Source organism: Euprymna scolopes, chromosome 17, assembly GCF_053919585.1.
Source record: "Euprymna scolopes isolate OS-2025 chromosome 17, ASM5391958v1, whole genome shotgun sequence".
Classification (NCBI taxonomy): domain Eukaryota; kingdom Metazoa; phylum Mollusca; class Cephalopoda; order Sepiida; family Sepiolidae; genus Euprymna; species Euprymna scolopes.
The window spans coordinates 13,959,426-13,974,589 of NC_136498.1; the positions used below are offsets into that span (position 1 = coordinate 13,959,426).

The following is a 15,164-nucleotide window of genomic DNA, read 5'->3' on the forward strand; positions in this document are numbered from 1 at the left end:
TTAAATGAAAATGGTTTATATTACTAAACACAGATACAAAGAAGTTGTCAAAAAATAAATATATAACAAATAAATGTTATCAAAGGCAAGAAAAATAAATGTTCTACCTAACTGGATAAGATTTTAGTGTTTTTATGTAATGTATAATGTTTAATCGGTTCAAAAACATTCAATGTTTATCGGTATATTTGAAAAATACAAATGGCAGCGGACGCTAAAGGAATACGCAAATACATACCTACATTTACTCATATTACTCTCAATATTGTTATCCTTCAATACATCCATACTTTTTCGTTCTTCCTCTCTCTCTTTTATCCCTAGATACTCCTAATGGAGACATGGATGCCGAGGAACTGATGTATAGGACATATAAGGTTTGTATTTTTCTTTTGATATATTTATTAGACATTATTATTTATTGCTCTTTCTGCTTCCCTAAGATCACGTCTCTCTATCACTTTAAAACACTTCTCACAGCTGAGACTATTCTCTACCTCTACAAATCTACTAGCAGACCATGTATGGAGCACTGTTGTCATATTTCGGCTGGTGAATCTGTCTTATTGGAGGGTTCTTGAAAAGGTGCAGAAATGTATCTGTAATTTTGATTGGCTCCACCTTTTCTTCTTCACTGCTATCACTTTCTACCAGGTGTGATGTTGCTAGTCTCAGTCTTTTCTATAAATACTATTATGGCATGTGTTCTTCAGAATCGTCTGATCTATTCACTGCTTCCTTTGTTCCAGCTTGTTTGACTTGTTGGTTTAGTGGTCTTCATCAATTCACTGCTTTGATACCTCATTGAAATGCAGCTTCTTATTCCAACAGCTTCTTTTCAAGAACTGCAGGCTGTGGAACTCCTCACCTGCTCACTGTTTTCCTCCTACTTGCAGCCTTGATCTTTTTAAAATTAAGGTCAGTAGGCATCTTTTGTTTTTGTGATAATCATGTTTCGTTCCTCTCAGATCCTTACATCAAATAGCTTCACACCTTGTCTTAAATGATTACCAAAACAAAAAAAAAACATTGAACCATTTTTATGAGATGGTTTTTAGGCTGCCTGTCATGCATATTTGAAAATAGCCCACTTTTGCCGAGGAATTAAGAATAACTGAAACAATTCCATTTTGCAAATTAACACTTTTTAGGAAATAAGACATTTTGGCATGACCAATTCGGTCGGGCCATTTTGGAATCGCCGATTCAAAAAACTGGCCAATACGGTGGAGGGACAGCCACATTTTTATAAAGATTTTATAATATTTTTTTTAAAAATTAAGAAAAACAATATAAAAACATTTTTTTTTTAAATTAAGAAAAACAATATGAAAACTATTTTTAAAAAATTAAGAAAAACAATATGAAAACTGTTTTTAAAAAATTAAAAAACAATATGAAAACTGTTTTTAAAAAGATTAAGAAAAACAATATGAAAACTGTTTTTAAAAAATTAAGAAAACCAATATGAAAACTGTTTTTAAAAAGATTAAGAAAAACAATATGAAAACTGTTTTTAAAAAATTAAGAAAAACAATATGAAAACTGTTTTTAAAAAATTAAGAAAAACAATATGAAAACTGTTTTTAAAAAATTAAGAAAAACAATATGAAAACTGTTTTTAAAAAGATTAAGAAAAACAATATGAAAACTGTTTTTAAAAAATTAAGAAAAACAATATGACAACTGTTTTTAAAAAATTAAAAAACAATATGAAAACTGTTTTTAAAAAGATTAAGAAAAACAATATGACAACTGTTTTTAAAAAATTAAGAAAAACAATATGAAAACTGTTTTTAAAAAGATTAAGAAAAACAATATGAAAACTGTTTTTAAAAAATTAAAAAACAATATAAAAACTGTTTTTAAAAAATTAAGAAAAACGATATGAAAACTGTTTTTAAAAAATTAAGAAAAACAATATGAAAACTGTTTTTAAAAAATTAAGAAAAACAATATGAAAACTGTTTTTAAAAAATTAAGAAAAACAATATGAAAACTGTTTTTAAAAAATTAAGAAAAACAATATGAAAACTGTTTTTAAAAAATTAAGAAAAACAATATGAAAACTGTTTTTAAAAAATTAAGAAAAACAATATGAAAACTGTTTTTAAAAAGATTAAGAAAAACAATATGAAAACTGTTTTTAAAAAATTAAGAAAAACAATATGAAAACTGTTTTTAAAAAATTAAGAAAAACAATATGAAAACTGTTTTTAAAAAATTAAGAAAAACAATATGAAAACTGTTTTTAAAAAATTAAGAAAAACAATATGAAAACTTTTTAAAAAAATTAAGAAAAACAATATGAAAACTGTTTTTAAAAAATTAAGAAAAACAATATGAAAACTGTTTTTAAAAAAATTAAGAAAAACAACATGAAAACTGTTTTTAAAAAATTAAGAAAAACACTATGACAACTGTTTTTAAAAAATTAAAAAACAATATGAAAACTGTTTTTAAAAAGATTAAGAAAAACAATATGACAACTGTTTTTAAAAAATTAAGAAAAACAATATGAAAACTGTTTTTAAAAAGATTAAGAAAAACAATATGACAACTGTTTTTAAAAAATTAAAAAACAATATAAAAACTGTTTTTAAAAAATTAAGAAAAACAATATGAAAACTGTTTTTAAAAAATTAAGAAAAACAATATGAAAACTGTTTTTAAAAAATTAAGAAAAACAATATGAAAACTGTTTTTAAAAAATTAAGAAAAACAATATGAAAACTTTTTAAAAAAATTAAGAAAAACAATATGAAAACTGTTTTTAAAAAATTAAGAAAAACAATATGAAAACTGTTTTTAAAAAGATTAAGAAAAACAACATGAAAACTGTTTTTAAAAAATTAAGAAAAACACTATGAAAACTGTTTTTAAAAATTAAGAAAAACAATATGAAAACTGTTTTTAAAAAGATTAAGAAAAACAATATGAAAACTGTTTTTAAAAACATTAAGAAAAACAATATGAAAACTGTTTTTAAAAAAATTAAGAAAAACAATATGAAAACTGTTTAAAAAAATTAAGAAAAACACTATGAAAACTTTTTAAAAATAATTAAGAAAACAATACAAAAACTGTTTAAAATAATTAAGAAAAACAATATGAAAACTGTTTTTAAGAAATTAAGAAAAACAATATGAAAACTTTTTTAAAAACATTAAGAAAAACAATATGAAAACGTTTTAAAAAAAATTAAGAAAAACAATATGAAAACTGTTTTTAAAAAATTAAGAAAAACAATATGAAAACTGTTTTTAAAAAAATTAAGAAAAACAATATGAAAACTGTTTAAAAAAAATTAAGAAAAACAATATGAAAACTGTTTAAAAAATTAAGAAAAACAATATGAAAACTGTTTTTAAAAACATTAAGAAAAACAATATGAAAACTGTTTTTAAAAAATTAAGAAAAACAATATGATAACTGTTTTTAAAAAATTAAGAAAAACAATATCAAAACTGTTTTTAAAAAATTAAGAAGAACAATATGAAAACTGTTTTTAAAAAATTAAGAGAAACAATATGAAAACTGTTTAAAGAAAAACAACATGAAAACTGTTTTATAAAAATTAAGAAAAACAATATGATAACTGTTTTTAAAAAATTAAGAAAAACAATATGATAACTGTTTTAAAAAAATTAAGAAGAACAATATGAAAACTGTTTTTAAAAAATTAAGAGAAACAATATGAAAACTGTTTAAAGAAAAACAACATGAAAACTGTTTTATAAAAATTAAGAAAAACAATATGAAAACTGTTTTTAAAAAAACTCTTTTAGGTTGATTATTTTCTAATTAAGTTTTTAAGGCTTAAAAACTTAAAAAAAACATTTTGAAGTTCTTTTTTTTTAAATTAAGAAAAACAATATGGTTGACTACTTCTCTATTTTACACGGATTCCAGCAACTTACTCTTGATGCACAGGAGACAGATTGGTCTGTACTAAAAGGTAGATGAGCAATCACCTGAATTTGTAAACATGGGGGAGACTAATGAGGTTTTCTATGGTGTTGGGAAGCGCTTCTTAAGATAATGCTCAGACAGCTTTGTAAGTATGGGAGCTAATTCTTGTTGAAATTTTTTCAGCACTATGATTGAAACGCCATCAGGGCCAGTTGCTTTACTAGAATCAAGGTTATTGCAGGCCTTGATAAATGGTGACTATTTAAAAAAAAAAGTATTCTCTTTCTAGTTTTTTTTGCTCAGATGTTTTTTTGTGTAAACACTGTAGAGTTTGATTTACAAAAAGGCGAAGACTATTCAAGGCACACATATTGAGTGCTCAGGATGTAAAGTAAGTGGACCAGAGGAAAGGTTAATTTACTCTAAAAAGTTAACTTGTATACAATACTCCTTGTATACAATACATCCTTTTTATGACTTATCCTGTTATTTCTCCCTACGAATATTTTTCCACAAAATAAACATTAGCTGATGTATCCACAGTAAAAGTACAGGATAGTTAAAACTTGAGAAGATTTAAATGAAAAACAAGACATAATTTGTATAAATCGCATTCAAATCAACCCGCATTGTTTTAACGGGTGTAAATGATTTTTAATAAAAACTTTTGTACAAATCATTTACAACTGTTAAACCTATGTAGATTCTGCCATTTTGTTTAGTTTTTAAGTTGCTTTTTTATTAAATATTTTTTAAAGGGAGTCACCACTTATTAAGAACCGAAGGCCATTTGAGGATAAGGATTAATGATATTTAGTGGTGACAACTGAGTAGAATTATTTAAAGGTATGGCTCTACAAGAACTTGTTTACATTGAACTTGAAGACGGCTATGTTGTTGTTAGCTGGAAAGCAGACAGTCAGAACAAAGTTCCACGGGCAGGCAGTTCTAGGAAAGAAGTTTGATTTATGAAATTTGTGTTTACATTTCGCCAGTGTTAACTATTCTGTACTCTTAAAGTTTAGAAATGTCTTACTAAACGCTTTCACAGATTAAAACTGGGTGGGTTCAGTAAAGAATTTTATTCTAATGCGTTTTATATCAATTACTGTTTGTTAATTTACGAATTCTCAAGTGTTAACTATTCTGTACTTTTACCATACTGTAAGCAACACGCGTATATAAAAATGTTATAGTTTTAATATGTTTCCTATGAAAGCAGTTTTAGGAAATGACAATATCTGTTTTCAAGTTAGGAATGAGGCGTTTTCACGTTTGAAAATTTTAAATCAGCTGCTCGGCTGAGCTTCAATCTATGGTCTGGTCCACCCCCATGTAAAATATTTACAACAAACACTCGTCTAGTTATAATCAGTCCACAATTTCCCCTACATAAAATATTATTTTATTATTTAGGAAGAACATCTGATGCAGGGTCATCAGTGATAATGGCGACTTGTCTTTTTTTTTATTGTTTTAATATCTTGTGCGCCACAACCCAGGGGTTCTTTTTGGAACTTCCTTTTTTGGAGAGTTATCTAAGGACAGATAATGGTGACGTACTAAAACTCTCTTTCTGTGCCTAAAACTAAACAAAAATTCCATGAGCAGAGTTTCTTTCCAAGAACTGCCTGTCTGTGGAACACAATATCACAGGGCTGCTTCTCAGCTGACAACAATATGGTCACTTTGAAGTTCAATGCAAACAAATTCTTGTTAAGCCGTCCTCTCAAATTTCTGCCCAATTTTCACCATTACTGGTCATCACAGTGTTGTCTTATCTTATCAGCTACCTGACATTTTATTTTTTTACTCACGTTCACCCCTAACAAGGCATATTGCACATAAGGGGCTACTATTTGGAACCATACCTAGGAAAGATTAACAAGATGTTGGTTTACATTACATTTAAACTTCTGCATATCAGTACAGTCAGGGAAGTAGGCAACAGGGAGGAAAATTTCAAAGTCTAGCTATTCAAGGGAAGAAACTACTAGAGTAAAAGGCTTTCTGGTATTTAGGGACCTCAATAATGAAGGGGTGTGATTTTGTTGCTAAACAGGTTTGTCGAGGGGACACAAATGCAACAAGGTCATTAGAACACATTCCGTTAAAACACTTGTAAAACAAGGCATAGGGATGGAACATTGTGGCGATGGAACAGGGGCTGGAGCTTAGTTGACGAAGTGGAACTTATTAGATTGAAAACTCTTTTTTGGACTCCAAGAGGGAGAGTCTAGTGCAGATGCCCCAGCTCAGATTGTGGCAAAAATACTCCATCTATGAGTGAATAGTGGCCTTGTAGAAGTACATGATACTCTCAGGTGTGAGTAATCTTTTAGCACGATAGAACCCACCTGCTTTGCAGCAGCCTTTGTAATGATCTCAATGTATTTGTTCCAATTCATATTGTCTGTGAATGTTAAGCCAAGGGGTTTGAAGGACAAATTCTCAGGTAGGGTGTTATTTATCATGGATATCGGTGGTTGGAGAGTCTTCTTGTAATTGTTAAAGGAGAGCAGCTTCATTTATTAACCTTTATCCTCGAGCTGCTTTTGGCTTTGATAAGCGATGGCTTATTTGTAAAAGAAAGATGAAAAAAAAACACATTCTTTCGTTTTTCTTTACAGCCACTGGCTTTGAAGGATTTCTCTCTGGAATTACGCGCCCATAAAGATATCGACCATTATCTGTGCAACACGTTGTTGCTGCTGGATGTTGACGAAAGCAACACGGAAGACATTGTTCAACTGATGATTGAGCAGATACTGGAGAAAAGACAACCGCTCGTACTCAACATGGCCAATCTCATGAAGTCAATCTTCGCCTTGAACCGAGGTAAGTGGATTAGAAATAAATTACAAAACAAAAAAAAATCTTAGTTCTTTTTTAAACATTAAAAGAAGATAATGCCTGGGAAAATGATCGCCTAGGCTTGTTAAGTTAAACTTTAGATAAATTAACACTCACTTGAATGAGAAATTCGTACTTTATACTCTGCGCAAGCCTTTTCTAGTCTCACACAAAAACACACATTCACATTTCAAGCTATATTATTGTCATATACATACGCGCACACAAACATACGCGCCCACGTCCACACACGTACATATATTCACGTTCGCATACATACACTCACATTCACGTGTATATACACACACGCTAACGTACACACATGTACTCACACATGCGCACACGTACACACACAGATGGACGACGTCACTTCCTTTCAATGGAAATTCACACATGTGCAAAAGACCACCAGAAACACCTATAAAAGAAAGAGCAACAAGCGGCTTCTTCCTTTTTCCAGACTAGCCTCCGAGGTGGTTGGTTGGTGCACCAGCCACCGCCGTTTCGGCAGGCATGCACGCATGTACCTCACACCACTTGCTACTATGTGGGACAAAAAGCTAACAGACCGTACGTACACATTCTCACTCTTTCTCTCTCTATCTACTACTGGTCTCTGAGAACACCTTCACGTAGCTGACTGCTAACTGACGTCAACCCTCTATCCTTTTCTTTGTCTGCACGATGGACAGCCATTTCTCGTTCTATTACATTACTCACTTCTCTTCCCACGCGCAAACAAACGATAGTGACCCGAACTTGAGATGAACACACATTTCCTTTTCTTTCTACATCACCAGTCCCGCAACGAACGATGGTTACACCCACGCAGAAATGAACACATGTTATATCTAAAACATTCATTCTTTCAACAGTAAATAAATGACACGTTTATCTTATCCATCAATTGAGTTTTTGTTTCCTTCAATTCCATTCGTTTCATTATTTTCTTGTAGCGAGTTAGGGTATTATTATATCCTGGTCCGCAACAACTCTTTGACTTTGACTTTGACATATAGATGTTTGAGGTCCAGGTTTTGGACCTGTTCATCGTTCCAAGGGAAAAATTTCCTAGACAACTTTGTGGCATACTCAGTGATAATCAAAATTGTCTGCTCTTTTTGACATCTGGATTTTGTTGTCCATTTGACTGGATAATTAGATATGGTGAAACGGACAAGAAAGCCATTTTTTACATCGGGAAAAGGGTGGGATAGGCTTTGACGTCTCTGAGAGGAAGATAATCATTAATTAGAAGGGACCGTATCTTGCGTGTCACCATCGTCCTACCTATGGAGCAGAAATCGGAAGTCAAAAAAAGAGCAGAGAACATTGACTTTTAACTTCAACTTTTGTACCAATTTACGAAGCATTAAAAATGAAATGAACACTTTATCAATTGTTTTAAGTTTTCACATTTATTACATGAGAATCCATAAGTTGTATTTGTGGCGACTGAATCACAAAGTAATTCCTACGAACACTAAAAAGCAAATGGCTCTGAATTGTGTACTGCTGTGGCGGAATTACCCACATATGAACAGATCCATCTATATATCAATACCGTAGTACCTTTAGCGCACGTACATACATCTGTTATGGTTTCTCAGATTATAAATTATTCGATTGGGAGATCCTATTTATTAAAAAGGAGGATAGAAGAAGGTGATGATATACTACGAACATTAAATTAGTATATAGATACGCTAATATAATGCCTGTAGTATGTTATAACCTCCTATCCTCTGTTTAATAGATAGGATCTACCGATCGAATAATTGGGAGATCCTATTTATTAAAAAGGAGAACAGAAAGTGATAACATACTACGAACATCAAATTAGTGTATCTATACACTAATTAGTGTCTAGATACACTAATTTGATGTTCGTAGTATGTTATCACCTTCTGTTCTCCTTTTTAATAAATAGGATCTCCCAATTATTCGATCGGTAGATGCTATCTATTAAACAGAGGATAGGAGGTTATAATAATTAGTGTCTAGATACACTAATTTGATGTTCGTAGTATGTTATCACCTTCTGTTCTCCTTTTTAATAAATAGGATCTCCCAATTATTCGATCGGTAGATGCTATCTATTAAACAGAGGATAGGAGGTTATAACATACTACAAACATTAAATTAACTATTCTCAATCATGGAAGACACAATGTAAAAAAAAAAATTTTTTTTTTTTTAACCATACGTGAAACTAAAATATACCTTCTTGATCTTCTGGCTAGGATCCAAGGGTAATATCTGTTCTGTCTAAAGATGGTTTAATGATATTGTAGGGTTTCTGTTCATACTGGATGTTCATACAATGCAAATATGTCACAGACTCCTATCAGTATATTAAAGATGAACCGTAATAACCAGATATATTCTGACACTACATTAACCTGATTACTTAGATAAATACTTTTACAATTTTAACAAAAGGGCTACAATAATATTGTGGGGTCTCCATTCACACTGAACGTCCACAGAATTCTAGCTGCAATATATTATCCGACGAACTGCAAGCACTTGTGCCCCCTCCATGTAAATACCCCTGACAAACCCGACAAGCAGCTAAATCCCACCCCTTCACAGTAGAGATCCCTAGATGTAAGAGAGCCTTCTACTCCAGTAGTTTCTTCCCCAGGACAGCTAGACTTTGGAATTCCCTACCGGGTTCCTGCTTCTCCAACTGTACTGACATGCAGAAGTTCAAGGGCAACGTGAACCGACATCTTGCTGCCCAACTCCCTACGCAGTACCCCTGATGCTTATGTCCCTGATAGTAGCCCCCTACACCAAAGTGGCAATGTGCCTTGTTTGGGGTGAAAATGTAATAAAAAAAATAAAAAATAAAAAAATATTACATATGAAAAATGTCACTATGGAATTTCCACATGTTCCACTAGTATACATAAATACTGAAAGGCAAAGCATTAATGTGTGGTCTAGATCTGGAGAGCCAACAGAGCTTGTTTGTTGGCTAGACAAACAACTCACACTTTTGTATGTTCTTGTTAATACATTTTTTATTCTATTCCCGTGTTCTGTTTTCGTTGTAACCCTTTAACTAGGGTTATAGCAATTACCTTCTTTCTTTTTCCGATTTGTTTGGATTCATTTTCTTCCTCACTTCCTAAAGCAAAGAAGTTTTCACAGGAACGTGTGAACTCAAAATGTTTTCCAACCAATAAAAATCGTTCCAAACCCTTAAAAGTAACACATATATGTGAAAGTGGTAAGCCAATTCTAACTCAGAAATTCCTTAGAAAATACCAATGATGTATAGGTAAGAAATAAGCTACTTATAAGGAATGGGCACCCAGAGGAATTCAGTTCTTATTTATAATGTTAAGTTGGAATTTGCACACATATGCACATGCATACACACACACGCACACATGTACGTGCACACACACACACACACACAGGACAGAATTTAAATGTCTTCAAGAAATTATCCATGAGTGTCTTCGGTTTCTCTGTACAAGGGTTTGTCAGGACAACCTGGCATGAGGATAGTTCATTCTATGAGTTAATCTTAATCAAATATTCAAAATAACACAGAATTCGGTACCCAAATAAGATCCCCTTAGTATGGTTATCCCACATTGGCTTAAACATTAAATAATCCACCTTCTCTAAATTATGTTGCTTGTAGTAACATCATTAAGCTGGATATTCCACCAAACTAGATAAATTATTGTTCTGGAATCTGTTGGTAAGACCAAGAGACCACAAGAAAAATATACTATGATATATGTTAACTGGTCAATTGTTAACTGGTCAATTGGGGAAGAGGAAAATTAATGTTTTTTGCTTCTTTACTAACTCAACGTTTGAGACTTAGAGGATAATCGTGATTAAACACTCAGATATCTGTAGTACGACTGAGAAGTGATTTATACGATAAAAAGCAAATGGCTCTAATTGCCACACTCTTTCTTCCAACATTTTCTTTTGATTCACTTTCGTTTTCACTCCCCAAAACAAAAATCCTTCACAGAAATGTGTTAACTCAATATATTTTCAACCAATGAAAATTATTCCAAACCCCATAAAGTAACACATACATGTGAAAGTAGTAAACCAGTACTAACTTAGAAAATTCTATAAGACTGGTCAACAAAATCAGTTTTCTCCAGATTTCATCAGCTGCACTTGCATGAAAGAACTCAAGAATGTCTGCTCGACCCCTCTTCCTCATGCCTTTGAGTCAAGGGAGATGAAGAAGACTCCATTACTCACACACCAGCATTTTCATCTTGCACACACATTCCTACACACTAGCAAGAGTCTGGTGAACAGAAAAGAATTACTACTCACTCACATGTACGAACAAGGACAATGTAACAAGAACAAGGTAAACCAACACACGCACATACACAATACCACGCTGCCAAATACTTACATACATATATTATTCACTCTATGAACATTTTGACGTACTTGTGAATATTTACTAAAATTTCTTTACCAAACACGAATGATTGAAAGTAACTTTTATATTCTTATCTCTTGTATAAAAATGTTTTGTTATAAATTTTCGTTTTTTTTCATTTTTTATCTACAAAACACTGTTCATATTTTTAAGTTAGCACTTGCTACCTGGTGACCCTTCTATTCTCTTAATGTTTCATTTATTTCCGTTTTATTGTATATGTGTATCCATATATATATCCTTCATTTTTTTCCCTTTGTTAAAGCATAACTTTTAAACCCAATTGAAATTAAATTTTGATACACAAAGACGCTATCGCCATCCAAAAATCCATCATGTCAGTGGTCATTTCAGTTAATCTTAAAATGAATCTTAAAATATGAATTTTAGGCGCCTTAAACCTATTTTTGCCTTTTAGCAGTACAGTCTTTCTACAACGTAATCACATTGACAACCCTGTTCTTTGAATTTTTGAGATGAGGATTGATAATTTGTATTATTTATATTATTCGTAAAAATTGAATTCAACTTGAAAATTCTATTTTAAAAATAGCACGGTTTGTAAACTGCACAAGTACCCATTTTTTGTCAGCATTCCAAACTGTCCACATTTTTATTTTTCCAGCCGATGTACTAAGCAAAACTATCCAAGGTGTCCGCGTTTCTCAAATGAATACGCTTCAGTTTGACCAATCATGGATCTGCTTGCTGTAAGTAATTTTGTTTTTTCACGGTGGTTTATCAAATAAATAATAAAATAATACAAATAAAACAAATTATGATAAAAATAATAAAGTAATGTTATAATAATAAAATAATACAAATTATTGAATAAAAATAAAATAAAATACAATTATAATAAAATAAAAATAAGAAAATAATTAAAAAATTTAAATAATAATAAACTTAGAAAATACTAAAATAATAATATGAATAATGAAATAATAGTATAAGTAATAACATAATAAAATTAAATAATAGCAAAATAATAAAATAATAATAATTAATAATAATAAAATTATTAAATAATAATACAAATGATATTAAAATAATAAAATAATAATGAAATGATAATAAAACAATAATAGAATAAAATAAATAATAATAATAAAATTATTATAATAAAATAAGAATAGAAATAATGAAATAATAATAAAAATAAAATAACAATTATAACTATAAAATAATAGAATAATAAATAATAATTGGTGCTTCGCAATACTCTTGAAAAATAAAACAATAATAAAAATTAAAATAATAATAAACATAATAAGTTAAAAAATAATAATAATAATAATAATAATAATAATAATAATAATAATAATAAAAATAATAAATTAATAAAAATAATAAAATAAAAATATTAAAAAAATTAATAAAATAAAAAGTAATAATAATAATAATAATAATAATAATAATAATAAAAATAAAAATAATAAATTAATAAAAATAATAAAATAAAAATATTAAAAAATTAATAAAATAAAAAGTAATAATAATAATAATAATAATAATAATAATAATAATAATAATAATAATAATAAATTAATAATAATAATAAAATAAAAATAAAAATATTAAAAAAATTAATAAAATAAAAAGTAATAATAATAATAATAAAAATAATAATAATAATAATAATAATAATAATAATAATAATAATAATAATAATAATAATAATAATGATATATTATAATAATATATTATAATAAATGTGAACAGAGGAAAAGCAAATAATAGAACGGAGGAAAAACAAAAACAGATCGATAAGATATGGGAAGAACGACGGAATCACAATAGAAATGCGGCATGGCTGAAAGATATCAAAGAAGAATTACAACAAAAGCGAAGAAGAACAATGAATGAAATTAGCAAGGAAACTCTGAAGAAGACCATAGTAAAAATGGCGAAAGGGAGAGCACCAGGACATGACGGGATACATGCATACTGGTTTAAAAAATTCCCAACCTTACACAAATGCTAGCTCAAAACCTGAGAAGATGTACACAGGAAACAAATGTACCCGATTGGATGACAAAAGGTAAGACTACACTGATACCGAAGGACACAAAGAAAGGAACCACCTCCAGCAATCCTAGGCCTATCACGTGCTTACTCACTATGTGGAAAATATTAACATCACAACTGAGGGAACAAATCTACCACTCCCTGAATAATCATGGACTTCTCCCCAAAGAACAGAAAGGATACCAAAAAGGAACAAAAGGAACACATGACCTGCTAGATATGTTGACCAAAAGAGCTTAAAGGGGGTAAAAAAAGAAGGAGAAAAAATCTCGCCATGGCGTGGATTGAGTACAAAAAAGCATACAACATGATACCCCAAACATGGATACTAGAATGCTTAAAATGTATAAAATACCAAGCAGGATCATCAACGTGATTGAAAATGCAATGAAATACATAGAGACTGGAACTGACAGCTGATGGACAACACATTTTTTTTTTTAAATTCAATTTTCACCCCAAACAAGGCACAGTGCAACTTTAAAGTAGGGGGCTATAATCGGGGACATAAGTTGCAGGGGCATTATGAAGGGAGATGAGTAGCAAGATGTCTGTTCACATTACACTTGAATTTCTGCATATCAGTACAGTTGGGAAAGCAGAATCCCGGAAGGGAGTTCCAAAGTCTAGCAGTTCTGGGGAAGAAACTATTGGAGTATAAGGTTTTCTTACACCTAGTGATCTCTACTGTGAAGGGGTGGATTTAACTACTTGTTGGGTTTGTCAGGGATATTCACGTCGAGGTGGTACAAGTGTTTGTAGTTCGTCAGAGCATAACACATAACAGAAATCAACATACAAAGAGGCATCTTCCAAGGAGATTCGCTATCACCATTACTGTTCATCATAGCCACGATGCCCCCCTAAACAATATGCTGAGAAAGTGCCAAGCCGAATACAAGTTCTCCAATACAGAGAAAAAAATGAACCCCTTGATGTACATGGACGATTGGAAACTTTTTGCAAGGATCGAAAATGAACCAGAGATACTAATAAACACTACCAGGATCTTTAGCCAGGATATCCAACTGGAATTTGGCATGGAAAAATGTGCACTACTAGTTACAAGAAAGAGAAAGCTGGAGACAAACGAAGACATGGAACTACCCAACCAAACGGAGATGAGGGCACTAGAGGAACAAGACGTCTATAAATGCCTAGGAGTTTTGGACGCAGACACCATCAAAGCAACAGAAATGAAAGAACATTGGAAAGGAATATCTCAGGAGAACAAGAAAACTTCTGGAAACTAAATTGTATAGCAGAAACCTAATAAAAGGTATAAATACATGGGCAGTATCACTAGTAAGATACTCAAGACCGTTCATAGGGTGAACTAAAGAAGAACTGAGACAGCTTGATCAGAAGACCAGGAAACTAATGACCATACACAATGCACTACACGCAAGGATGATGTTGATTGACTTTACGTAAAAAGGAAAGACGGCGGGAGGGGATTGGTTTGTATAGAAGACTGTGTAAATGACACGAAAAAACAACAATAAAAATACGTAATGCAAAAAATTGAAAGAATAATTATGTCAGCGAGAGACGCGGAAAAAATAACAAAACAGAAAACAGAGAAACAAAGGATAAAACAGAAAAAGAAAAATGGGAAGAGAAACAATTACACAGAAGATTTGCAAGGATAACAAAAGACAAGTATAATGAAAACACCTGGACATGGATGCGAAAAGGACACATAAACCGAGAAACTGAATCCCTAATAACGGCAGCACAAGATAACTCGATAAGAACCAACCACATCAAAGCAAAGATCGACAAAACACAAGAAAACAGCAAATGCAGACTCTGTGGACAAAGAGACGACACGATAAACCATATAGTAAGTGAATGTAGCAAACTAGCTCAAAAGGAATATAAGAACAGACATGGCCAAGTAGGAAGGGCAGTACACTGGGAATTGTGC

The 15,164-nt window shown here is 30.8% G+C and overlaps 1 protein-coding gene across 2 annotated transcripts in view; it reads left to right on the forward strand.

Annotated features, from left to right (window-relative positions):
* The window catches only part of LOC145296669 (solute carrier family 4 member 11-like), an 88,814-nt gene that overhangs the window by 11,670 nt on the left and 61,980 nt on the right, over positions 1-15,164 (forward strand). For both annotated transcript variants that reach the window (XM_080142613.1, XM_080142614.1), the window contains exons 2-4: positions 325-377; positions 6,543-6,750; positions 11,832-11,916. In XM_080142613.1, the coding sequence (XP_079998739.1) occupies positions 325-377; positions 6,543-6,750; positions 11,832-11,916 (346 nt within the window). The remainder of the gene's footprint in view (positions 1-324; positions 378-6,542; positions 6,751-11,831; positions 11,917-15,164) is intronic.